The sequence below is a fragment of the Salminus brasiliensis genome, chromosome 22, assembly GCF_030463535.1.
Source record: "Salminus brasiliensis chromosome 22, fSalBra1.hap2, whole genome shotgun sequence".
Taxonomy (NCBI): domain Eukaryota; kingdom Metazoa; phylum Chordata; class Actinopteri; order Characiformes; family Bryconidae; genus Salminus; species Salminus brasiliensis.
In genome coordinates this window covers 10,098,633-10,124,261 of record NC_132899.1, presented here as the reverse complement: position 1 = coordinate 10,124,261, position 25,629 = coordinate 10,098,633, and the positions used below count along the sequence as shown (strand labels likewise).

The window sequence follows — 25,629 nt, the reverse complement described above, 5'->3', positions numbered from 1 at the left end:
AAGGTGACCTGCTTGGTTACTTTAAGGGCGAGTTAGATGAAAAGCACGCCCAACCATCCTTTTAAATGAACCATAAACCAGTTTGTTCCTTGTGCTTCCAGAGTGACAAATATGGCAAACATGTGAGTCACCACACAGGTTCGAAAAGTATGTTAGGTAAAAGGTTAATTGTCTGATTTATTACAGCTTAGATGTGTAAGTCGTGCTTAAGAGGCTGTACTGAACAGGAATTTCAATGCAGGCATTTGACTGTATTTTTTTGACACAGTGACAAAACCTCACACACACACCAAAAATACATACACACATATATACAGAGACAAACAAACACATATTCACACATACCCGTACACGCATACACTCCCATGAAAGGAACACGCGAGAGCAGCAATACCTGACCCCTTAAACGTTTGGGAACACATAAAGCCAACAACTAAACGTGAGGAAGTACACTGACGGTTCTACAGGTTCTGTACAGTTGGTCAGATCATACTGCTGTGGTTTGCCCATGTGTTTTGAGTAAAACTAAAAAGATTGTTCTCTTAAACCTACAATGCAGTCTTGAAGGCTCTAAACAGTTTTTCTATGTAAAAAAAAAAATCTCTAGTACTTTTACAATTTAGTAAAGGCACGTCATTCTCATTGTGAGTCCACATAATCCGGCAGGTTAACACATGGAAGGGTCTGTATCTTATTGGTTATGGAATGGTCCGTGTCTTGTGGGTCACAGCACTGGCTGCCCGCATGACTCTGTAGCGTTCCCGCAGGTTTCGCCGTCGCACATGCTCATTGGTGATCTCCACAACGTTGGCCACAGGAAACCATCCCTTCTGACCATCGGACAGACGAATCCCCTCATACCATCCTAAGGAAGAAGAGAAGGACGAAACAAAAGGAAGGGGAAGAGTGGAGGGAAAGGGTGAAGAAGTTAGACTGAAAGTAAAAATCTATTTATATCATTTCAATTATCAATTATATTTGGGTTGTATTTTATTTTTTCCCCTTCAGGCTTATTTGCATGCTTATGCAACAAAGGTGGAATGGAATACAATGAAAAACTGTATTTACCTTGGCTTTGACTATAAAATAGTTATTTCACATGAGCTTTAAGTTTAAAGTGTGTACCACTATACACACAAAGTGATTTCACTGCAGTGTTTTAAAGGAACTGGGAGCTGAATGGTCAAGGAGATGAGTCAGACAGGATTATAAAATATTTAACACACTATAAAATGATTAAATATTTTATAGTTTGTGAAAAACTAACCCTAACTTTAAGTGATTTTACTTCAATATTTATTAGCAGCACATCTTACTTAAACTATCTGGGAGTGTTATTTATAAAAAACACAAAAGATCAGAGCATTAAAAGACTTGGATCAGCCAAAATAATTGGATCGGGACATCTCTAGTTTTAATGAACACAGTGATGTTACATCACTACTTTTTGTATTAATATTGTTTGTATTTATTGTTTTAATGTTTTGCTGAGCAAATAAACACTTACTGGTTTCCCAGGTGCCAAGAATACATATGCATGAAGTAAAATATCCTTATTTTCTTTTGCAGTTTGTATGTATAGACTGTACAGACTTGAGAGTGAACAGTCTGTAAAGATTATTAAGAAGTTACTGTTAAGAAGTTATTTTATTAAATATGCTACATGGTACATATCTATCAGTTATTCAGTCAATAGCTAGCATTTCAGCAATTCAGCACAGGCCTGACTGTATTTAATATAAAACAACAAAATGATTGTAAAAACACATACATATTAATATCTTTAATATCTCAAAGTGTACCCTATGCTATACAAATACTATGCCTAGGCAGTATACTCACAGAATGCAACTCGGCTCTAACATAATCAACAGACTGTACAAATACTGAATGCCATATTATCTATTTAGCTTTATTTGCAAATGTGTGTGAAATATCCCATATGTACCCTTTACTACAGTTACTGCCCGTGTATATTACAATACTAAATGCATGCAACAGAGCAGAAGCCTATACAGAGATATTAAGTGCACATGACTACATCTGCAGTCACATTAAAGCACGACTCACCCTCGTTGGTTTTGCGTATCACATTGATGATCTCTGGGGGCTCCAGATTTAGCTCGTCAGTCTGCTTTGCCACATACTGCTCAACACACTGCACTTGTGGACAGTCTGAACATACACACACAAGGGTGGAGCATGAAACACACTGCATACATTTTATAATTTATCTCCTAGACTCCAACCGCAGTCAGGAAACATCTGTTACGGATGTTACTGTACGTAATAATGAACTAGAAACTGATCAGGTGTCTTAGATGTGGCCTGAAACTGAACTCGGCAGGGACCAGACGTTTCCTGTAAAGCACATAATACACACCCCAGTCTTCATATATGACTTCTTCCTGCTCTCTGTTAGGATCCTCAGGGTTGGGGAATGCTGCCAGCCATCTGTGCATGTCAGACCTGGGCGGAGACATTAAGGATTCTGAACATCTCATATGACTGGATCTACTGCAGCACATACTTCCCCGCCAGCTTCACTTCATCTGACACATCAGATTCAGAACCCCTTTCCTGAAGGAATGATTTAAATTTAGTTGATCAGCCAAGGCATGTTTGGTATCCGAGGCTGCTTCTTCAGATTTACAATTAGCTCTGAGGCTAATTTAATACTAAGCCACATTAGCCACATAGCTCCAGCACAAAACTGCAGAAGCAAAATTCAGACACTAAACATGCCTTGGCCGACTGACTGGGTTTGAGGTAAGGGGTAGGAAGAACCCCTTTTGGTTCCATGAAGGCCCTGCAAAAAAGCCACCAGTGCTGTGGTACCAGTGCAATGTGTCCAAAGACAGTGTAAATGACTCCAAAATGTGCAGCATCACAAGGGACTCCTCCCATCCCAGCCACACACTGTATAACAGTCTACTATCTGAGAGGAGATACAGGAGCATTCAGGTTCAGGACCAGCTTCTTTACATCACCTATCACTCTGCTGAACTCCACACTACACCAATAAGTGTCAATCTTATCAATATAGAATCTTATCATATTCAAAGGCAATTAGAATTAGACTACTACACATAAAAATAGCTCACTGTGCAAACCCTAACATGCCAACAGGTTATTTAACGCTATTTAGAGCATAGCTATATAGCTTTTCAACATGACAGAAAAGAGCCGAGTGCTACAGGGCACCATATCTAAAGAAAGAAACCCACAGTGCCTGTGGTTGAAGGTACTACATTTACCACTCCTATGGAAATGTTCAAACATCTGCTTTTACCTTTATATAGAGGGGAAACCAACACTGGAACATTCTTACCCAGAGAAATGGCTCAGTTATGAAGCTCTAGTGAAACGGACATACCTACTTAAGGGTTTTTAATTTAGCACCTACAACCATAGATGTAGATCTTCTTCTATGGAAGGCGGCAGAGATCTTTTTTGTGTCGTGTTCATAATAATGTTAAATTCTCCTTTTCTCCTCTTCACCCTCTAACTAAGCATATTATACTACTAGCTGTATGTTTATCGTGGTGGACATTCAACATTTATTAAATAATAAATAAATAATGATGGTCACCTGGAAAATAAGGTGGATACATACACAAAGTTCTACGTATGTCTGTCTGTCTGTCTGTCTATCAATCTTACTATAATGATCTAAATCTTGTTACTGTTAACTATTTAACTATTTACTATATATATATATATCTATATATATATATATATATATCTATATATCTATCTATCTATATATATATATATATATATATATATATATATATATATATATATATATATATATATATATACACATACACACACACACAAACATCCTCTATTCTTGTAAATATGCATGTTTGTAATAGAAATGTGAGAGTGTACAGAACCTTTTAAATGTCTAAAGAACCTTTACTTGATGTACAGGTTCTTCACGCTCACACACCTCCATAATAAGCATGGTTCTTAATGGAACCAAAAGTGGTTCTTCTATAGCATTCCTCCAAGAACCATATGAAGCACCATTTGTAACCATTAAGAGTGTATCATTGGATTTTTGACAAAGTATTACTTTACTAAGAACTTACCAATAAATCAAAGGATTGAATTCAAGGTGTAGAAAGCAGACAGTAAATGTGCAAGCTATACTCACTGTGAGGGGGCTTTTAACAGTCTCTCCATCATGCGTCCCTGGTGGTTTTCCAGCAACGTAATACAGAAGCAGTTCTCCAGGCTTGGATCCTCACTCAGAGCCTGCACCTGAACCAGAGAGCGATGGGCGTGGTCTATCACCACATAGCGCTCAGCACTGCAGCACAACAAGAGGGTGAACTGTCAACAGACATGCCTGCTGAAAATATATGCCTACACAGCCTGCATTTAAAATTGCTGTCTCAAGGAAATGCATTGATACATTATATGGACAAAAGTATTGGGACATCTGCTCATTTATTTTTTCTTTTAAAATCAAAGGGATTAAAAAGACTTCCTCCTGATTTTTTGTAGTAACTGTCTCTACTATCCAGGGAAGACTTTCTACAAGAATGTTAGTGAGGCCAAGATGTTGGATGATCACCACCCCACCACATCCCATACTCATCCCAAAAGTACTGGACGGAGCATCAACCACAGCTCAATCCTGGGGGCTTTATACCCCTTTAGCTCATGCCTGACATTAGGCATGATGGCAACAGACTGTGTGTTAGGGCTGAAATTGCAGTATTTTATAGTTCTGCAATTTATATTGCAATATGAAATAATACAGGATTTAGACGTCAATGATCCATCATGTCATGATATTAATAATATACTCTGTGTATTTAATAATGGAGTAGATATATCATGGAAAATGAGAACAGTGCAGATGTTCCTATTGTTTCAAACGAGTTGTAGTATGCATGCTTTAATTAGCCTTTTGTGACATTGCATGTCCTGCAATGTGACCATTGTGCACATTGCGATGACAATGCTGAAATGATATATTGTGCAGCCCTACTATATGTGTGTGTGTGTGTGTGTGTGTGTGTGTGTGTGTGTGTGTGTGTGTGTGTGTGTGTGCGCGCGCATTGGGTGCTTAAAGCGGCTAGACACATTTATTAGGAGGGGTGTCCAGAAACATTTGCATAAATATTGAATGTAATATAAAATAAAAAAAATAAAATAAAAGCGAGTCAGCAGAGCATTCCAGCACACTTACCCTTTCTTGTTGGCCAAGACGAGCAGGTCGTTGAAGAGGAAGAGGTTGACGGGGGTGAATTTAGGTTTGAGATTGAAAATGGTTCCGCCTTTAGCCATCTCCAGCAGTTCACCTCGCTTTTCCAAGAAACGGTTCTGTGAGATGATTGGCACTGCCTGAACAGATTTAAAACATTTTACTGTAAATAATTAATAACAAGGCTTGTTTTGTTATTGTCAAACAAAATATGACAAATAAGTGAAGTCAGTAAAAATGCCTTTTAATTCATTTAATACATATTTGCATAAATTCATTTAATACATATTTGCATATGCTAAGTCACTACCCTCCTAGTGTCAGGAGCATTGCTAGTGCTAAAGGGAGTTACAAATAGGTGGGTAATTGGAGGTAAAAAGAAAATAAAAATGATATATATCTCATATATCATATCATATATATATATATAAATATATATATAAATATTATAAAAATTATAATAGTATTTGGTTGTGTGTCCCTCCTTTTGTTTCATTTATTTCCATCAAGTACTGTTGTACTGGTGTCACATGACTTCTTTATTTGCTATAAACACCACTGAGGGTTCAGTCTCATGTCTACAGAAAACAAAAACACACCAACTATTACTGCTCACCTTCAGTTTGTCAAACTCCATCATCTTGTTGATCTCAATAAGCTCTTCCATCTGTTTCATCTTTCCAACTTGAGTGTTACACTCTTCTATAATCTGTGTGTGTGCAGATGTGTGTTATCAGGGAGGAAAGAAGAAAAGCATTTGAGCATTCATGCAAGAAATGTGGGGTGTAGCAACCACAGAACTTCATGCTGGCAATGTCTGTAGCTATAATTAACGGTATATGGAGCCTGAACATGTTTGAGCTTTACTGTATATATATATATATATATATATATATATATATGTATATATATATATATATATATATATTCAGACAATGTATTTTTCTATGTAATGAAGAAGTTATAACCTATAATGGTTGATGTTACTTAATTATTTCTTACAGTTCAAACAGCTATCTTATTTTAAGCTCTTTTCTACCGTTCTCCTTCATTCGGTTCTTCAAACAGGCTATTCTGGGCACAACGAGCTCCGGTTTGATGTCCGGAATGGAACACTGGCCCAGGCGTCCATTCATTGTCATGGGAAAATGTTGCTATTAGGGACAAGTCATAGTCCTGGCGGGATGTTTACCTTGGACACAGCAGCCAGAGCTTTCGAGGCAGACTCTTCCTTGTCTGTTTCCTCTGCAGTTCTCTTCAGGATGTTCTAACAACCATAAAGAATCCATGTTAAATCTTTATCCAAAGTGAACTCCTATGGCTATTGGAAACTATAAAGACATTCAGCTATGACCTGTAACCCAGTAACTAGAGCACAAATACAATTGAAGTTCACCACTATGTATTAATGAAAGCAATTGGTAATGTCGGACTGTAGCAGGAAGACTAGCGCTAAACAAAAAAAAAAACCATGAGAGATTAAGGCATGTATGTTTAACAGAAAGAAATATAAACCTCAACAAGAATCTTGATGCGTGTGATTCGCTGAAAGGGCAGCAGCAGGAAGGACATGAAGGGCAGCCGCTGGCATCTGGGAGACTCCTGCAGACGATTGATTACAGTGGCAAACTGCATATTGGACTGCCTGTGTGTGGATATGACCCACAGACTCATTAGATGACAAATATAGCACATGGGACATCTTCCTCAACTAGAGTAACAAGAATGGCTAACAATTAAAGCCAACAGCAATACACTCTTCATGATACAGCTGTAATACAGACTAGAAGTATGAAAGTGAGAAGTTGCTAACAATCAGTCTAACCACAGAAGGTTTTGCATAACCGTTTTGCATATCTATTGATCTGAAGGCAGATAATTGCATGAGCTAAAGTCTAATGCAGCAAAGATAATGAGCACTAGTATAGATACAAATAAAGTCCAAAGGCTTGTAGTACAGGTGAATTTGAACAAATGGGCTACAGATACGTTACACATGCTTACACACCAATTTATCATGCTCGAGACATTTGCATAGTACATACACTTGATTACAGTCCCTTTACTTGATAACAGACTAGTTTTTTAATTACTCACTAACTTCTAATTCAACCCTCAGTTAATCAAACTTTCATGAGCCACTGAAAGTGAGGATAGGATAAGAGGTGCAGTATAAAACAGGACATTACTGGGAGCAAACCAAATAAATAATCAGTTGTATATTATTACTGCAGACTTTTTGTCAAACACTTCTACATTAATAAACTAACAATCTTACCATGTGGAAAATCTAAAATTGTAATGTTTATTTTTACAGAGTTAGTGTTAGTGTGAGTTAGTGGATTTGAAAAGCATGTAAAAACTTGTGCTTGTGAAAATGCACTGGTGACTATTCTCACATGAGCGTGCTGAAGGTCTTGTCTTGGTAAATCTGGTTTCGTACATAGTCGATGTATGCAGGGAAGTTATGCTTTGCGTGGTAACTGATGATATCGCAGATGTCAGTGATGAGTAAACTTTGATCCAGTCTGACCTCCAAGTCCTTCAGAAACCTGATGAACACAGTCATGATTAAGAAAAGTCATAGCCCCAATCAGAGAACACTGAAAAGGTTTAAAGTATTTCTGATGAAAGGATATAGTGCAAACTATTAAAGGTAGCTCAACACAGTAGCTAGTCAGTAAGTGTACATTAGGGCTGTCATTATGAATTAATTACAGAATTTAATGAACAGTAATATACATTCTCAATGAATCAGCTTAGTGATGAATTTAAATAGCATTCATAAACAGGGAATTTGCAGGTCATTACAAAGCTTTAAAAGTCTGACCATTAGCATTTTGTGTTTCTCACTGAAAAAGAGGAAGCCTACAGATGTTACACATTGAAAAAGAGGAAGCCTACACAAGCAAAATTTGATGTTTACGTTTACAGCTTGAGCGCATATATTAAGGAAATGTGTTTTTGAGTTAGTACAATGGTTTGTTTAACTAGGCGTATGTTGAACAGCTCAGCTCAGTCAACTAGCGAACAGGCTAGTCCAATAACATATTAACTGTAAAATTGCAACACACAATGTTAAGAATATGCCGTGTTAAGTTAACCAATAAAACATCTGTTCTGTTCTACAATACAATAACACTGGACAATAATGGATTTCTGGGGATTGGTGATGGATTTACATCAAACATACAATGTGGAGCTCTTACTGCAACCAGACTATCACTGAATTATGTATGTTCTTACTCTAAATCACCTGGCAATACCTATCTTGTTTAGTTATCTCTCTATTTCTTATCCTTATTAGCCATTTCTTTACAAGCTAGGCTCGGTGTGTCAGAGTTGGCTCCATGCTAACATAACACTGAAACTCCAGTTTCAATACTCACTAATTTTTTGCTGTTTGGCATTTAAAAAAATAATGACTTAATTTGTTAATATTATCATCAATATTGACAGCCCTAGTGTACATATTATAAAAGATTTTTGCTTAAAAGTCTCACTCACTTCTCACTGACTTCTCGGATGCGGAGGATATTAGAGAAGAGCGTCTTTTTGTCTAAGACCGTAAGGGTTTCATTCAGTTCCCGAGACTCCAAGAAATGTTCAGTCAGCACACGCAGGGAACGCAAGTAGGACACTTCTGACGTCAACACCTCGAACATGCTCTAGACACACAAAGACAAGACACAAAGCAACACATGCATATCTACATGTATCCTGTTTCAAAATCCACTTTGCATGAAAAAAAACAAGGCAAGCAGCTCAAATGCAAAAGTAGGTCTAATTATACCTCTCTAACTCAAACTCACTGCATTTACTACCACCGTGTTCCTCATTCCTGCATTCTTCCTTCAACCACCCACTCATTGACTCTTCCTCCGCCCCCTCCTCCTGCTCCCATACCCTGTTCTCTTGCTCTCTTCATCTGCTCAACTTCCCTTAACACTTCTGCTCTCACCTCCTGGTACTTGCACTCCTCAGGTGTGAGTTTCTGCAAGATGCCACTCTCCCGGACAGAAGGCAGGTCCTGCCAGAGTGCGTTCTGCTTTAGAGAGGGGATGGGGCTACTCCTGGTTCCACCAGCGCCCATCCCTGTCCCAGAGCTGCGTGGATGCCCATGTTCCATCTGGAAGTCTGCGCTGGTCTTACTAATGTTACGACACACTGTTTGCCGACGGATCTCCTTAGATATGTACGTTTCAGTATAAATCTGGTACAGAAACTCTGAATTGTGAAAAGAGGAAGAGGAGGGTGGGGGAAAGAGTATAATACAACGTTTTAAATTAATAATTGAACAAAAGGTATGAAGTGAGACCAAATCCAAATCAACACACAGGCGTCTAACAAAGATTTAAATAATGTACATAACTGTTCCTATTCACAACTTTTCTTGTCTAGTTATATTCAATAGTTTTAATAGCTTTCTTAATATAACATACACAAAGGAGTGTGCACAACCTCATGTAACGACACCTATTTACAACTCAAAGTGAGAGCTAGTCAGGAGAAGTACAGCCTTCACATGGTAGTAGTATCTAAGCTAAGAGGTTTCTTTTGGAACCTAGTCAATACAAACTAAGTTAACAAGGTAAGGATATTTTACCAGTAAACAGTGAAGCACTTTTGTAAATCGCTCTGGAAAAGAGCGTCTGCTATTCTGTAGTACTCTGTGCACCATTTGTTTTACCATGCAGTCAAAATACATTTGCCACAGTGTTTTCTCACAATTCACCAAATCACTCATTTTTGCACATATTTTGCATATATTCTGACTGATTCAAACACAGAATTGTATTAAATAAACTGTGTTTGTATTAATTTACCAAATTTTATGTATTATTTATGTATGTTTTTACTTCGCTGCTCTTTAGTGAAAACACCCTGATTAAATAATTCTGCTAGAACAGATCAATAGAAATGCTCCAAATGACTTTTTAACTCTTATTTTACATTGACTTCGGTTCAAATTTAAGAACATAAAGTCATGCCCCAATAATAATAACTTCCAGATCAATCCAGTCAGTACTGGATTACAATTGAATGGAACTGGCATTATTTATCTCTCTGTTTATAGTCTACAGTGCTGCAGAAGTAAAGGCCCAAAAGCATGCGTACCCTCTGGCATGTGAGCCTCCATATCAAGGGACTTCTGGCGAGTGAGGCCAACAGATGGTCTGGGAATAAAATAGTGTCAACAAGTTATCTACACTGCAGACTGCAGACACAACACACATGGAGCAGACGCTGTATGAGAAATAGAGCAGTAAATTCATTACTTTTGATCCTCTTTTTCTGCATCCCCATCAAAGCTCCCTTCATCTTCATCTTCTTTGAAAGAGAAAGAAATAGCAATAATTAGACATCACAAGTCATATACATACACGTAATGATTTTATGGGTTGCCTAACTGCTAAAATATGTTCTTATATTATAATAAACATAATGGAAATGCTTTATTATAAAAAAATGTCAGCTGCCTGCAGTATTCTGAATTCATCCAGCCATGTAGAAATTAGATTTCGTGTTTGTATGAAATGCAGTCTGCCACAAAAATGGCAGCCTATTAGCAGAGAGTAGTCTATTTTTAATAAAATATTTATCAAATATCCTTTGGTTTTATACATATTTTAATAGTAATGGGTTTTTACACCCTACAAAGGGTTAATAACATCACCTGTAATGTGTACTGTACCTTTAAATGACTGGGACTGACTGCTTAGGCGTTTGCCATTGGCCTTGGCCTTGGCTGGTGGAAGTAGAGGTGTCCGGTGCAGTTGAGGGCTATCAGGAGGGCTGTGTTCTGAAGAGGTCGATTTTGGGGACAGGGACCGCACTGGAGGCTGCGGTAGCGGTACGCCCCGGGGAAACCGCAGTGCTCTGTTCTTATCTAAAGGCATCCGGGGTGGAATGGCTGGAGGAGACCCATCAGTGATGCTTTTGGAAGGTCGAGGAGGCTTGGTGATTTGGATTAAGGGGGCTGAAATAGTTTTGTCGCTAGTGTCTTTGTATGGAACCATCTCATGTATAATAGCTTCATAAATGGACTCCTCCTCTGACACAGAGTGGGCCTTGGTGAGGTTTGTCCGCACCTGCTGTAAAGAGTTAAGGGAGGTGAGGACCACCTCTGGACCAGGGTCAGATCTCCTCCTCAGCTGACCCTCGATAAGGTCCAGTGTAGCCTTAAATCTTTTTTTACTCATCACACAGCTTTTCTTCTGACTGCAACCATCCTCAGAAGACTCACTCTGACAGGTCTCAGATTCCCCGTCCTCTGCCTCGTTGGGTTCTTCACCGACGCTCTCTCCTTCTTCTTCCTCACTCTTGTGGTCCTCATCTTCTTCATCCTTAATAATCGTATTGTCCTGTTTGTCCTCCTCTTCATCACCATCTTCTTCCTTTTCAGATATCCACACCCACACCAGCTTCATGCCAGGCCGCTGCAAGTGACAGATGCAGCTGCAATTTTTGTCACACTGAGGCTCAGGGAGAGAGTATGGGTCCTGCTCAGGCTTCAGCCTGCCACTCTTCACATCAACCTCCTTTCCATCAGGGGCTAAGGGTAAGCAAACAAGAACATATTAATATGAAGATTAATGAGCATGAAGATGGCTTACTGTACTCATATTGGGTTTAAATTGAATGCCTGTATGTGGACCACACCTCAGTTTCTCATCCTCAGAACTATATAACTACATCTTAGTTTTACTGCATAGCGGTAGGCAGCCAACTCCAGCGCCAAGGGAGCAGAGAAGGTGAAGGGCCTTGCTCAAGGGCCCAACAGTGGCAGCTTGCCAAGCCCAGGTATCAAACCCACAACCCTGTCATCAACAGCCCGGAGCTCTAAACGCTGAACCACCACTGCCCCTAAAATGACTGAGATTCGAACCAGCAATCCTCTGATTATACTGACAGCACCTTAGTCCACTGTACCACCCAGGGGCTCAAGTTACTGTGAGGTGTAGCAACCAAGGTCTGTAAGAAGAACCAAACGGTCACTCAGTTGAGAGGTAATTGGTTTTGGATGGTCAGGAACAACCCAGGAACCACCCAGGCACAGGTTTGCCATGAAGCTGCCTGGAAGCTACTGAATTAACAGTGTCACTGTCTACAGTCCAGCAGGAAAGTAATATGGTCAGATGAGACCAAAATGTTTGAAGGAGAAAAGGCCAGGTTTCAACCCTAAGAACACTCTATAAACTGTTAAGCATGGTGGTGGTAGCAAAATGCTGCCACTGGAACTGGTACATTGCACAAAAAATGGAATAATAAAGAAGAAGTACCTCAGAATTCTTCAGCATAACCTCAAACCTCATCTATACAGTACAGTTAAAACTTGGACACAATTGGGTGTGGCAATAGGACATGGCCTATCCAAAGTCCTGACGTGAACCCTCTCAAAAATAGATGGAAAGTGCTTTAAATTTGGGTTTGTGCCAAGAATCTAGTGCTGGACGATATGACCTTGAATCCAGATCATGATTAATTAAACATTTTACTTCAATTTCGATTTATGAGCGAGTATGTAAACTGCTCAAGTTGCTCTGCTGTTTCAGTTCTCCTCTATGTTACTTCCATATCACAGAAAGGACGGGGAAGAGTCACGTGACTACACATGTAGTAGTATGTTTTCGAGGGGACCGTACAAAACCACACACAGAGGTGAAATTAGTAGTAGAAGAAAAAAATAAATAAATAAGTAATCAACACGTGCAAGTTTACGCCATTTACAGGTTCTAAATGTCTGTTTTGATTCATTTTCACTCCTCCAATTCTGCCAAGAAGAGTGGTCAAATATCCAACCAGCAGTCCCCCAGAAGCATGCTGATGGCTACCAAAAATATGGACAGCGTGCAACATTTAACCAAACAATAGATGTGCTGTATGCATATTTTTGACCCTGTATGTATAGTCTTGACCCTTTATTAATCTCAGAAAGCCACAAAAATGTACAGTTACTCAATATTTACATGACTTGGGTCTGTGATGGGAGTATGCACACTTTTGACCAAACTGTACTTCATTGTACCTCACTTGTGATTTATACACATTAGATATGATACATATCTAATGCCATATATGCAAATTATAAAAGACAAAAACAGGCCTTTTGTTCATAAAATTATAATAAAATAAACATAACAGCTTGTTTTAAAGTGTCAACAACATCTGAAGGCAGATAATCTGACAACAAAATCCTATAAATAGAAAACTGAAGTAAATTATTTGTTGACTAATGGCTTGGTGTTGCAGGAATATGGGAAACAATGAATAAAAATAAACATTAATACCTGTGGTTCTCTAGTTTAGAGAATTTAAAAGTTCTTCCAGACTTTTGAATGACAGTGTAAACCGTTCTCCAACAGTCCTGCTGTGAGGAACATTTCACTACTGGGGATTAGCTTTATTGCAAAATAACCACAGAGGTGTATTGCTTCTCTGCAGCTAATCTCTTCACCAAATCCCATAATCCATATGGACTTTGTCTAACAAACCAAAAAGCGAAAAAGAATATTTCAGGATTCCTTATACAGGAATAAAAGTATGGACCTGCTGTGTGTTGACACTTTTTAAATAAAGGCACAAAAAGCCATGTGACTTGACATAAAGTATTACTCTTACTTTGCCACTGTAAAAACAAAGGGCAGGTTATTTCTACAAGATTCACAACATCTTCATATCAAAAAATGGGCTTTAAAAACATTGTTTATGCAGGAGATGTCTTTAAAGTCAAGAGCTCAGCTAGCCCTCTCTAATACCATGTTTCACTTGGAACTGGGGTACCTGTCCTGAGGTATCAGGTATTAGGTGTTTATTAGGTATTCTCTATAGATATAATTCACACATTGTGGCAACACATACCGGAGATCTGGAGCGTATAAAAGCATTTGCATAGGTCAGCATTCACAAATGCCTGTTCAGTACTGTGACTATATTTTGAGCATTTAAGTATTTGAGCTTTTTTAAAACCATTTTTCCCAGCAATTAGAGTTTTTACTGTGAAAACTCCAGATCTCATTCAAAACATAAATACAGTAGAAATGTTTTGATGGAAGTATTGAGATCTTGTGAGCTAAGCTTGGTTCCAGCTTTCTCCTGGATGCCACCAGCCAGCGCATGGTTGTGTTTTTCTTCATGAAGTACTGATTTATCAAATCAGGTGTTGGGTGATGAGTATAAATAGTACTAGACTCCAATCAGGAGCGCTTTTGGTATTAATTCTAATATTCATAATATTAATAAAACCGTACTCTCAAAAGCTTTGTAGTTCTAATTTTCGTAGGTACCTAAAACTTTCACACAGTACTGTGTAGATCTAAGGCCTGTAATGAGATGCATCTGATTCAGCAGGAGCATCAGCTACAACCAGAATATACCATTTGTTCCTTGACAAAAACAGTACATTTTCTCTCTGAACTGCTAAAGCACAGCCTACTCACTTCCAAATCATTATCTGAGTAATCACTGACGAAGCAGTCCTTCATTGCAAACGACTTGTTCAGTTGACTCATGAAAGAGGACAATGAAGGATAACCTTTTTTTAATGGTACAATAGTCAGGTATTCTGATCAGCTGACTTCTGGGTACAACAGCAATGCCAGCAACATTCATAGCCATGATGAGTGATAGGCTATGACTTACAGCTATAGGTGAGCTGCTAACTGGCCAGCTCACGAGAAGTTAAAAATACTTTCATGTGCAATCATGTAACATAAACTCATATAAAAAATAAACTAATCCAATAAATTGCATTCTAAGCGATCAATCATCTACAGTGAGTCCAAGAAGTATTTGATCCCTTGCTGATTTTCTTTGTTTGCCCACTAATAAAGACACTATCCTTCTGCACTTTTAATGGTAGATATATTCTAACATGGAGAGACAGAATATCAAGACAAAAATCCAGAATATAATTTTAAAGAATATATTTTAATTAATTTGTATTTCAATGAGGAAAATAAGTATTTGATCCCTCTTGCCAAACACACTCAATACTTAGTGGCAAAGCCTTTGTTTGCAAGCACAGCGGTGAGACGTTTGTTGTAGTTAACCACAAGTTTAGCACACACACCAGGGGGAATTTTGGCCCACTCTTCTTTGCAGATCCTCTCTAAATCATGAAGGTTGGTGGGCTGTCGCTTGGCAACTCTGACCTTCAGCTCCCTCCATAGATTTTCGATCGGATTGAGGTCTGGCGACTGGCTGGGCCACTCCATGACCTTAATGTGATTTTTCTTGAGCCAATCCTTTGTTGCCTTTGCTGTATGTTTAGGGTCGTTATCATGTTGGAAGACCCAACCACGGCCCATTTTCAGATCCCTGGCAGAGGGGAGGAGGTTGTCCCTCAGGATTGTGCGGTACATGGCTCCATCCATCTTCCCAGTGATGCGGTGAAGTAGCCCTGTACCCTTGGCAGAGAAACACCCCCAAAACATTATGCTTCCACCTCCATGCTTGACGGTGGGCACAGTGTTCTTGGGGTCATAGGCAGCATTTTTCTTCCTCCACACATGGCGGGTGGAGTTGAGGCCAAAAAGTTCAATTTTGGTCTCGTCTGACCACAAAACCTTCTCCCAATAACTTGGTTCATCTTTCAAATGATCATTGGCATACTTGAGGCGCGCCTCCACATGTGCTCTCTTCAGCAGGGGTACCTTTCGGGCACTGCAGGATGTGAATCCATTGTTGCGCAAAGTGTTGCCAATTGTTTCCTTGCAAACTGTGGTCCCAGCTGCCTTCAGGTCATTTGCTAACTCCTGCCGAGTGGTTGCAGGACGATTTCTGACTGTTCTCAGCATCATTGCCACCCCACGAGGCGAAATCTTCTTTGGAGCACCGGGCCGAGGTCTGTTGATTGTCATGTTATACTCTTTAAACTTTCTGATAATTGCACCAATAGTTGTTACTTTCACATCCAACACCTTACTAATCTTTTTGTAGCCCATTCCAGCTTTGTGAAGGTCAACAATTCTGACTCTGAGGTCCTGTGACAGCTCTTTGGTTTTACCCATGTTGGAGACTTGAAATCTGTGTGATCTGTCTGATTCTGTGGACAGGTGTTTTTCACACAAGTGATTAGTGAGAACAGGTGGCTTCAGGTCAGGTAACAAGTTGATTGGGAGTGTCTAACTGGTCTGTAAAAGCCAGAACTGCTAATGAATACTAAGGGATCAAATACTTATTTCACTCCATGAAATACAAATCAATTAATATATATTCCTTAGATTTATTTTCTGGATTTTCTTTTTAATATTCTGTCTCTCCATGTAAGAATACATCTACCATTAAAAGTATAGAATGATCATGTCTTTATTAGTGGGCCAACGAAGAAAATCAGCAAGGGATCAAATACTTCTTGGACTCACTGTATATCCATTAATTACAAAATGATGTGCGTTTTCTTTAGGACAGTGATAAAAAGCATTGTAATTAAGGACAACTTAAATAAGTCAGGATAAACACTCTCTACAACCAAACCAAACAATTGAAAATGTTCATGGGTGTGGCAGAAAGAGTAGAAAATCAAGGTTACAGTCAACGGCAGCTCTAGTTACCGGAAGACATTTGCAAAATGAGATCTTAAGTCTTGGACAGCATGTCTGGAATTCCCAAAGACATGGCCTACATTTGCATTTGCGGCATAGACATTCAAGTCATAAATCATTTCTGAAAAACAGGTTCCACCTAGGCAAGCGTGGACTTCCCTAAAGAAGAATTCCCGCTTTCGCTCTCCTGTGAGCAAAGGGAGTGGATGTACCTATCTAATTAATCATCAGACAGCTCTGAGAAGCAGAGAAGAGAAAGAGACATCACGCTTAAATACTAAAATAGAAATACAAATATCCAGAGAGGTCATGCTGCAGCTGTCAGCAATAATGCACACATCTACACAGGATCAGATTTCAGGATAGAGTTTCATCTAACATTCATTCAAACACTGAAATCTTCACCCTGAGGTCTCCAAAGTGCTATTTTGTCCCGAAGTGTTTTGTTAGACTGTCATGATCTTTCTTTTCTATGGCTATCCCTTATCAAAGGCCACACCTACAAATTATTAACAGCATAGAGAAAGACAGAATAACCTTGGCCTATAGCACTGAATATTGTGAAGCCAGTTTTTCTACATGCCTATAACTTAACCCTGCAATCCAGCAGCATTTGAACTTGAGCTTATTTTAACTTGAAGCTTTGCTGTTTTTGAGTCTGTAACTGCTGAGTTACAAGGTTTAAAAGTGGAGATGGGTCATTCTGTATGTCTTAACTGTTCTGTATGCATCTGGTGATACTCTTGGGGCCGAAGTCAAGCCAATAAACCTATAACAGTACAAAGAGAGGTAAAAGAGAAAGCACTTGCAATTAGTTGATATACTCCCAATCCGAATGCACAAAGGCTCGCTGCAATTTTACAGCCAACACTTTATTAAACTCTTGCTTCCTCATTACTCACTATGCTTGGCACAAACACAGACTTATAGGACTCAAATCCCTGACCGAGATTGCAGGATCAATACACACTTTTTAATATACACTGCTACACTTCTCTTCATCATTGCTACATTTCCAAAGAAGACAATTCATGACATTTCAGTGCTTGCATGTGCAGGAAGGGTGATAATTAATGTCACATAATAATTTACCATCCTCTCCATATCCTTTAGAATTTAACAGGCTGTTTTTGTTGCTTTAAGAGTGGTACAGTACATGTAAACAACATCTGTTCTGATTGACTTCCCCTATATTGTGTCGGTCAAGTCACAAACAGTCCAGGCTGAAACACTCCCTATAACGTCATCATGAATAGCTTTCAGAGAAAGGTAGTATAACTTTGGCCAACAGCACTGAATATGGTGAAGACAGTTTTTCTATATGCCTTTAAGTGAACTCCGTATTCCAGCAGCATTTTAACAAGCTTTATTAAACTTTTATGCTTTGCCGTTTTAAGTCAGGAGATGGGTCATTCTGTATGTCTGAACTGTTCTTTATGCTACTGCTGATAAATTTGGGGCCAAAGTCAAGCCAATAAACCTATAAATGTACAAGGAGAAGCAAAGAGAAAGCACTTACAATTAGTTTATTCTTCCCAATCACAAAGGCAATGAATTCAAAATTCAAAAATTCAGTTTCAGGGTTGTGCCCCTATTAGTGATAATGTATGTGTAAAAAAAACATTGGTTATAATTGACTTTCCCTATATTTCCCCAATATAACGTCATAAATCTGAACTAAACTGCTATAAGCTGAATGGGAAGCTCTATGTAAATGTCACAAAAGCTCTTGATTCAAACTTCATCATGCACTGAATGATCTGGAGAGTGGACATTATGTTCTGAAACTGTAACCGTGTTTATATACTTATATATAATGATGATATGATATGGACCATATGAAATTATTTTCATGATTGGTGTTGCTATTTAGTACAATGTTAGAGCTAATCCAATCTAGGTAAAGCCTGAGTGTATCAACCAGACAACCCAAACAATTCCAAACATTCCTGTGTTTATTAATGTCCTGACAAATAGAGTGAACCATATCGAATGAGGAGAGAACGCTCTAGATACACAGGTATGGCACACCAACCAAACATTTGTGTTTTCCAATGTTTGTCCAGGCAGGGACAGGAGTGTGATCCTTAATCGGCACTCCTACTTTTGAGAAGCTTTGTGAATACATGCCCAGACACAGTTAGTATAGTGGCAGTGCAACTCTGCTGTAGAACGTCTACAGTAAAGATGGCACTAGGACAATGTTATTGCATTGTGATCAGTTATATTATGCCAGTTTTACAACTGCATGCTTTATTACAAATAATGTAATTAGTCCTGTTTAATTGGATGGAGTGCAGAAAATAATCAAAATCACTGTACTTAAAAATGGGAATGTGTGTATTTGTTAAAATGTCCTCAAATATCGTGATACAGCTTTTTTTACCATACTGCCCACCTCTAGTCTACAGTATTCAGTTATACTTCAGCTAGTCATGAAAGAAATCAAAGACTGAGTCATATTTCTGAGTCATTATGAGTCATTCATATTTCATGACAATGTGATCTAAAACCTGCCAGACGTTCCTAGAGAACCATCGTCGCTGTCAAATTCCCCAAGCTCTATAATGTGTCCCATATCCCTTACACCTATGTAGACCCACTGGAGCCAATTTAGCTTGCATTTGGGAAGGACAGTTCTGCACCCTCCCCCAGTCCCATCTGTCCTTTAGCGCATCAGCCTACATACACATTAAATAATCTCAGTTAAAACACTGACCACTTACAGGTTACCAGAGCTAGTGGAGATACTGCTTTAAAATATCAAATGAAGCTTAAATATAAGAAAGAAAGAAAGAAAGAAACAGGTGATATCAAATGACCCAAACCACCTCAGTCTGGCAGGGAACAGAAGCAGATAGCAAAAGCAGAAACACTGAACCATGTCTGAGAAGGAATATTATAATTAGATAATGTGAGTCGAATGTGAACAATTTTGCTGAAATCTGAAAGGAGCACACTGTGGCTTTCTCAGCCACTTAAACGCAAGCTGCCACTGTGCACACTCTATACATACAGAATGTGTACTGGTACTGGATCATATGTCTTGATACAACATTAAATACAAAGGGAAAATATAAATTTGCCTGAAAATCATCTTAAATACATTGTCTAAATCTGTCCAAATGTTTGTGGACACTCCTTTTAATGAATGTGTTTAGCTATTTTAAATTCTACCTACTGCTGACAAAGATGTGCAAACACACACACAGTCTAGTCCCTGTAGAGAAGTACTGCCAATAGAATAGAATAGATTAGACTGGAGCAAATAATCATAAACCTATTGGCACCATGCCTAAAGCCAGGTGAATTCTTGAGGGGTATGAAGTCCCGTGTTAGCTGTGAGCTGTTCCCTTGTGAGCTGTGGAGTTGTTCTCTGGAACAATGGTGCTCCATCCAGTACTATTGGAATGAGTTTGGGAGTTCATCCAACATCCTGACATTACTAATGCTTATTTCACTGAATGCAAAGTAGTCCTCTAATTTTCCAAAATCTAGTAGAAAGCCTTCCCTGGACAGTATACAGTTACTCCAACAAAAGCAGGATATACTCCTTTTAAATACCCTTGTTTTGAATAAGGAGGTGTCCCAATACTTTTTATAGCACGTTCCAACTTGTTGTAATCACAATGCCACTATTTAAGCAGAGTTAATACATTTACTGTGCATCTGCATTATCTGTATCTTGGATTACACTCTAATGGTTAGAAAATGAAAGACCTGAAGAGAATGTCAAGCCTGCAGTCTGTTTTGATGCCGACTGATTGTTACCTATAAAAATGAGGAAATGGGAAACGGGTCATGCATTGTACGCAGGCAGACAAAAGCAAAACAAGCAAAGCACGGTACCTGATCGTCCGTCATCCGTGACATCAGACACGGCAGCGTCTGCCTCTGCTGCTGTCTCCTTCTGCAGTGCCCGTCTTCGTTTCAAAGGTAACGGCGGAGCCTGGTCAATCTTGACCTGTGGAGGAACCGTGACTTTGGGCCGGGGCTTGACAGTAGGGGCTCTCCTGGTTTTCTTCTCCTGGTCAGTGCTGTCGGCTGCACTTCGTGGTGTTCCAGATGGAAGTTGAACATCTGGCTGATTAAACTTGCTGACTATCTTTAGTACATTCCCAGAGCTCTTTGAAGGTGCAACCTTGATGTCCCTGTCCACTGGAAGTGTATCCGAGGTACCATTCATGGGTTTAGAGGGTATAGCTGGTTTCTGTTTGGGAACAGATTGTTGGGGAACCTCCACAGTCTCTGGAGAAGACATGTTTCTAGTTGTTGAGAACTCAAACAGTGTGACCTGGCCAGCAACAGGCCAGGCAGTGGGGTCACTAAGGGCTGTCCACTTTCATCCTGCAGGAGAAAGATTTTTCAGTGATGATAAAGTAGATATTAAGGAAAGCATCTTGCTAAGTAAAGGGTTTGGTGATATTTGTGATATTTCATGCTACAGAATTACATAATTATTAGGATTATTCATATATACTTATCGATATCTCATATATGCATATTTGTCCATACACCAATCAGCCATAACATTAGCACCACTGACAGGTTGATTATCTTCATCTACAGTTGTGTCTGCTAATATGTTGGATATATTAGACAGCAAATAAATAGTCAGCTCTTGATGGTGGTGTGTTAAAATCAAGACAAATGGGCAAGCATAAGAATCTGAGCCACTTTGACAAAAGCCAGATTGTGGTGGCCAAACAACTGGGTCAGAGCATCTCCAAAACATCAGGCAGATCTTGTGGGCCTTTTTCTGGTATGCAGTGGTCAGTACCCAAAGTACCCAAAGTTGTTCAAGAAAGGACAACCGGTAAACAGGGTCATTTTTATACTAATATTTATTTTTATACAATTTTATCACATACAATCGCTGCACTGGCAAAAAGTGGAGTAGTACCATTTAGCTTAACAAGACTATATGCATAATCCTTCTACGAATACTGTCAAATCATCTCACTATACTCTTTTAACCCTCTCACATGGAGAAATATATAAAACATTTAATATATATATATATATGTGTGTGTGTGTGTGTGTGTGTGTGTATGTTCTTTGAGCAATGTCATATTCTTCTGGGACAAAGAATTTAAAGGCTTTGAAGAAGCTTCACATTGTTCAGATCTTCTAGTTTAGAAACATTCCTCACATTGGTCTCATTGACCAACAGAGTTCTCTAAAGAACCATTTACAGGGAACCCAGACTGGTTGTTCTAGAGCGATAACCCTTCGCGCTAAAGAATAAAGGTGCTATAAAGGGTTCTTTGAGTGACGCTACAGAACAGTTTGGTTTTGGTAACCCTCTGAAAGGTTATTCACACTCCTATAACTCTTTATAAACATGTGGTATATCGTAGAGTATATTGCTGCCTACAATTAAGATTAATTTGATTAAGTCTTAATTTGCAGAGAATTCATTAATGCATTGTATTATTGGCCTACTCGTACTGTCTGACCAATGCCATCATAAGACCGACATAACCTGAACGACTAATGGGCAACTAGAACGATGCAAATGAGAAACATCAGCTGTATAATTGGGATTATAAACTACATGTCAAGGAACTTTCTGGAAAGCTGCAGGAAGCAAGCGCATTCGAACTTTAACCTTAAGGGTCAGGTGCATTACAGAACCTGTTAAAACCTACCTGTTAGACCTGTGTCCTAGATTTGTTGTGAGCCGCAAAATACAACGTGGCGTCGACAGCAGTGACAGCCTGGCAGATCGTAAAAGATTGTCTGGACTTTCTTAGGTTAGCATACCAGCACTCTGGGGATTTTTTAGAGGGGAAAGGGTGTTTCGCCTTTGGCTTCCTATGTCAACAGCTCTGCTGCTGAGCTGAACTTTGGAATTGCACCCTCTCTGCTTGACTCATTTCTCAAACAGACTCAGCAAGTCAAACGGGTTCTTGTGTGCGGTGCTATGCTTTGTCAAAATGTCCCAGCTTGCACAGAGACCTTTACTCGAGAAAGTACATGACAGAGATTCCCACGCAAGGAATACATGCCTGAAAAAATTTATATCTTTGCTGATTTTCCATCTATTTCCCCATACGTTCTACATTTCCTACATTCTTCTCATATTTGAAGCCATTGGCACACCTGTGCACACGTCTCCTGTAGCATAAACAGGCTGCTTTCTAGCTGTGGCATTCTGAGAAGTCATTCACAACCACTCCCCAATCTATTCTTTCACAAACAAATTTGCAGCCATGGAACATCCTTCTGGTCTCTTCCTGTTGTGAACCTTGCCTTTGCTTCTCAGGTTCCAAATCCCATCTGGGACACTGACGCAAAGACGCCATTACTACCAACACACTGGAGCTTGAGCAATAGAGCTTTGCGGGGCTTAACGTTAGGGTTGTCACAATGCCTGAATTTTGATTCTGATATAATGCTACGTGGAGTGCCACAATGCTCAATATCAAACAGTGGTATGACAAAAATCAAGGCCACCATCTAGGGCTAACAGCAGTGACACTAGTAAAGATTGGGAAGTCTAGGGTTGCCACCCTTATAAATGGAGATTCAAGGTTCTTAGTACAGGCAATGATGGTTCTTTATAGAACTTAAAGAACCCTTAAAGAACCCTTTAGAATATTTGACAATTTTTTATTTGTCAACTTATTTTACTTTTAAATATTGTATTAAATATTTAATAAGTAATAATAAGTAAAATAAGTTAAATATGTTTAAATAAGTATTATTAAATACTTTTAAGTATTGTATGGGTATTGAAGGGTTTGCTGAATTAAAAATACGGAAAGTTTGACACTTTGTGTAACTCATATTTTAACACAATCCAAACTAGAGAAGATCAAGTTTGTTAACACTAAGCAATAAGCTATTACTTGGGTTGTGATCATGAGCAGGAACACTCTCTTCCATTGAACCAAGCTGTTTTAACAGCAACACAGAAATGCACAGAAATGCACTGAGCCATGCCTGGTTGATCGTTACTCGTGGATTTCTATACAACATCCAGAATTTACCCCTAAGCACTTCCCTCTCTGACAGTGGCCCTTATCTTTCTATATCTTCTGGAGGGTCAGGGCTTTTTCCTTTTTTCCGGTCAGTGACAAAGTGTCAGTCGAGGTGGGTTAGTAGGACAGTCTTCCAGTGTCTCTGCCATGTTAGCCACTTCATAAACACTGATGTATTGTGCATTGACCGAGTCACTGGTTATGGACCACAATGAATGTATTGGCCAGATTCCATCAAGCTGCCACTCTCTCTTTCAGTGTCTCTTTCGATCTCTCTCTCTCTCTCTTTGTGTGTGTGTGTGTGTGTGTGTTTCAAGTACACAGAAGTATGTGTAAGATCTACCATACCAGACTGACTTGTCTATGGGAACCCTCTCAGAATCTTTTATGGCTTAAAAGTTGACAAGGCAATAAAATACAGCAACTGCATGTAGATTTCACCCCTTTCACATTTACTCATCATGCACAGAAACACAGTCCCTCATGCTGGTCCAGTCATTGTGAATGTATAAGGGTAATAATACAGAGGCTACTCACCCAGTGTGTTCAGTGCTTCATCCGCTGACTCATTCAGCCCACGTTAAAGCAAACTCCACGTACAGACAATCCCCATTTCAGCTAGTCCAGTCTCACTGACCACATCTATCTAACTATCTAAAGTAACTATCAGCTGTATCAGCTCTATCAGCTCTATCAGCTCTATCAGCTCTATCAGCTGTATCAGTGGTCAGTGAGGAAACAAATGCATTTCCACCCACCCAGTGGAGCTCAAACAGAAGTCTGTTTCTTTACCATATCGACAACGTATCACACAGACGTCCGGATCTCGTGTCCCACATGGTCTGCAGGCTCTCCTGACCACTCGGACCTTTTGTTGTTTATCCTCTGTACATCCTCTGCTCTTTGTTTCCCTGATCGCGGGGGCCTGCTGCTGTCGAACAGCCGGCGAGGGAAGCAAGCTGGGCAGTTTACAGCCCGGATTTGAATGACCCCTCCCTCTCTTCCCTCCCCTCCTCTCCTCATCTTCCCTCCTCTCTCCTCCCTCTCTACCTTCTCCACCCTCTCTGCCTCCCCTTTCTCTCCTATCCTCCCCCTTTCCCCTCTTTGTCGAGCAGCCTGCAGCTTGTTGCGAAAACGCCCCCTGTTGCTAATTTGCTTGTTGCGCACTTATCCCTGCATTTCCCTAATAAACCGGTTTAACTGTTAATCCAGTTTATTATTATTATTATTATTGGTAGTAGTAGTAGTAGTAAATAAGAATTTAGTTAGTAAATATTATTTTCCTAAAATTATTAATAATATAATATAATGTAATATAATAATAATAATAATAATAATAATAATAATAATTCGTTTTACTATTATAATTATTATAAGTATTAATGTTATTAGTAGTAGTAGTAAATAGTTATGAAATAATAACTGGTAAACATTGGTAAATATTATTATTATTATTGTTTAAAAATAATACAATACAATATAATGTAATATTATATAACTAATATGATACACTTAACCCGTAGTGTAAATGTTATTTACTTATTATTAGTAGTAGTAGTAGTAATAGTAGTAGTAGTAAATAAGAATTTAGTTAGTAAATATTTTTTTAATGATTAATAATATAATGTAATATAATATAATAATATTGATAATAATAATAATAATAATAATAATTGTTATCAGTATTATTATTATTATTATTATTATTATTAATAATAATAACAATAATAATAATTCGTTTTACTATTATAATTATTATTAGTATTAATTTTATTATTAGTAGTAGTAAATAGTTATGAAATAATAACTGGTAAACATTGGTAAATATTATTATTATTATTAGTAGTAGTAGTAGTAAATAAGAATTTAGTTA

General features: G+C 38.7%; 1 protein-coding gene across 3 annotated transcripts; it reads right to left on the bottom strand.

The window, feature by feature from the left end:
* Nucleotides 1-152: 152 nt before the first annotated feature.
* Nucleotides 153-24,758, bottom strand: arhgef15b (Rho guanine nucleotide exchange factor 15b). 3 transcript variants are annotated; one of them, XM_072667096.1, is made up of 16 exons: nucleotides 24,294-24,758; nucleotides 20,620-21,117; nucleotides 10,920-11,780; nucleotides 10,504-10,555; nucleotides 10,343-10,401; nucleotides 9,186-9,451; nucleotides 8,732-8,892; nucleotides 7,624-7,776; nucleotides 6,740-6,869; nucleotides 6,417-6,491; nucleotides 5,841-5,933; nucleotides 5,210-5,364; nucleotides 4,166-4,321; nucleotides 2,384-2,469; nucleotides 2,071-2,175; nucleotides 153-865 (listed from the first exon to the last, which is right to left on the bottom strand). In XM_072667096.1, the coding sequence occupies exons 2-16, from the start codon at nucleotides 21,029-21,031 to the stop codon at nucleotides 699-701; spliced, it is 2,931 nt and encodes a 976-aa protein (XP_072523197.1). In that variant the 5' UTR covers nucleotides 21,032-21,117; nucleotides 24,294-24,758; the 3' UTR covers nucleotides 153-698. The 3 variants fall into 3 exon arrangements, with proteins under 3 accessions (XP_072523197.1, XP_072523199.1, XP_072523198.1); XM_072667098.1 differs by having other exon boundaries at nucleotides 10,504-10,552; XM_072667097.1 differs by having other exon boundaries at nucleotides 24,549-24,758.
* Nucleotides 24,759-25,629: the final 871 nt, after the last annotated feature.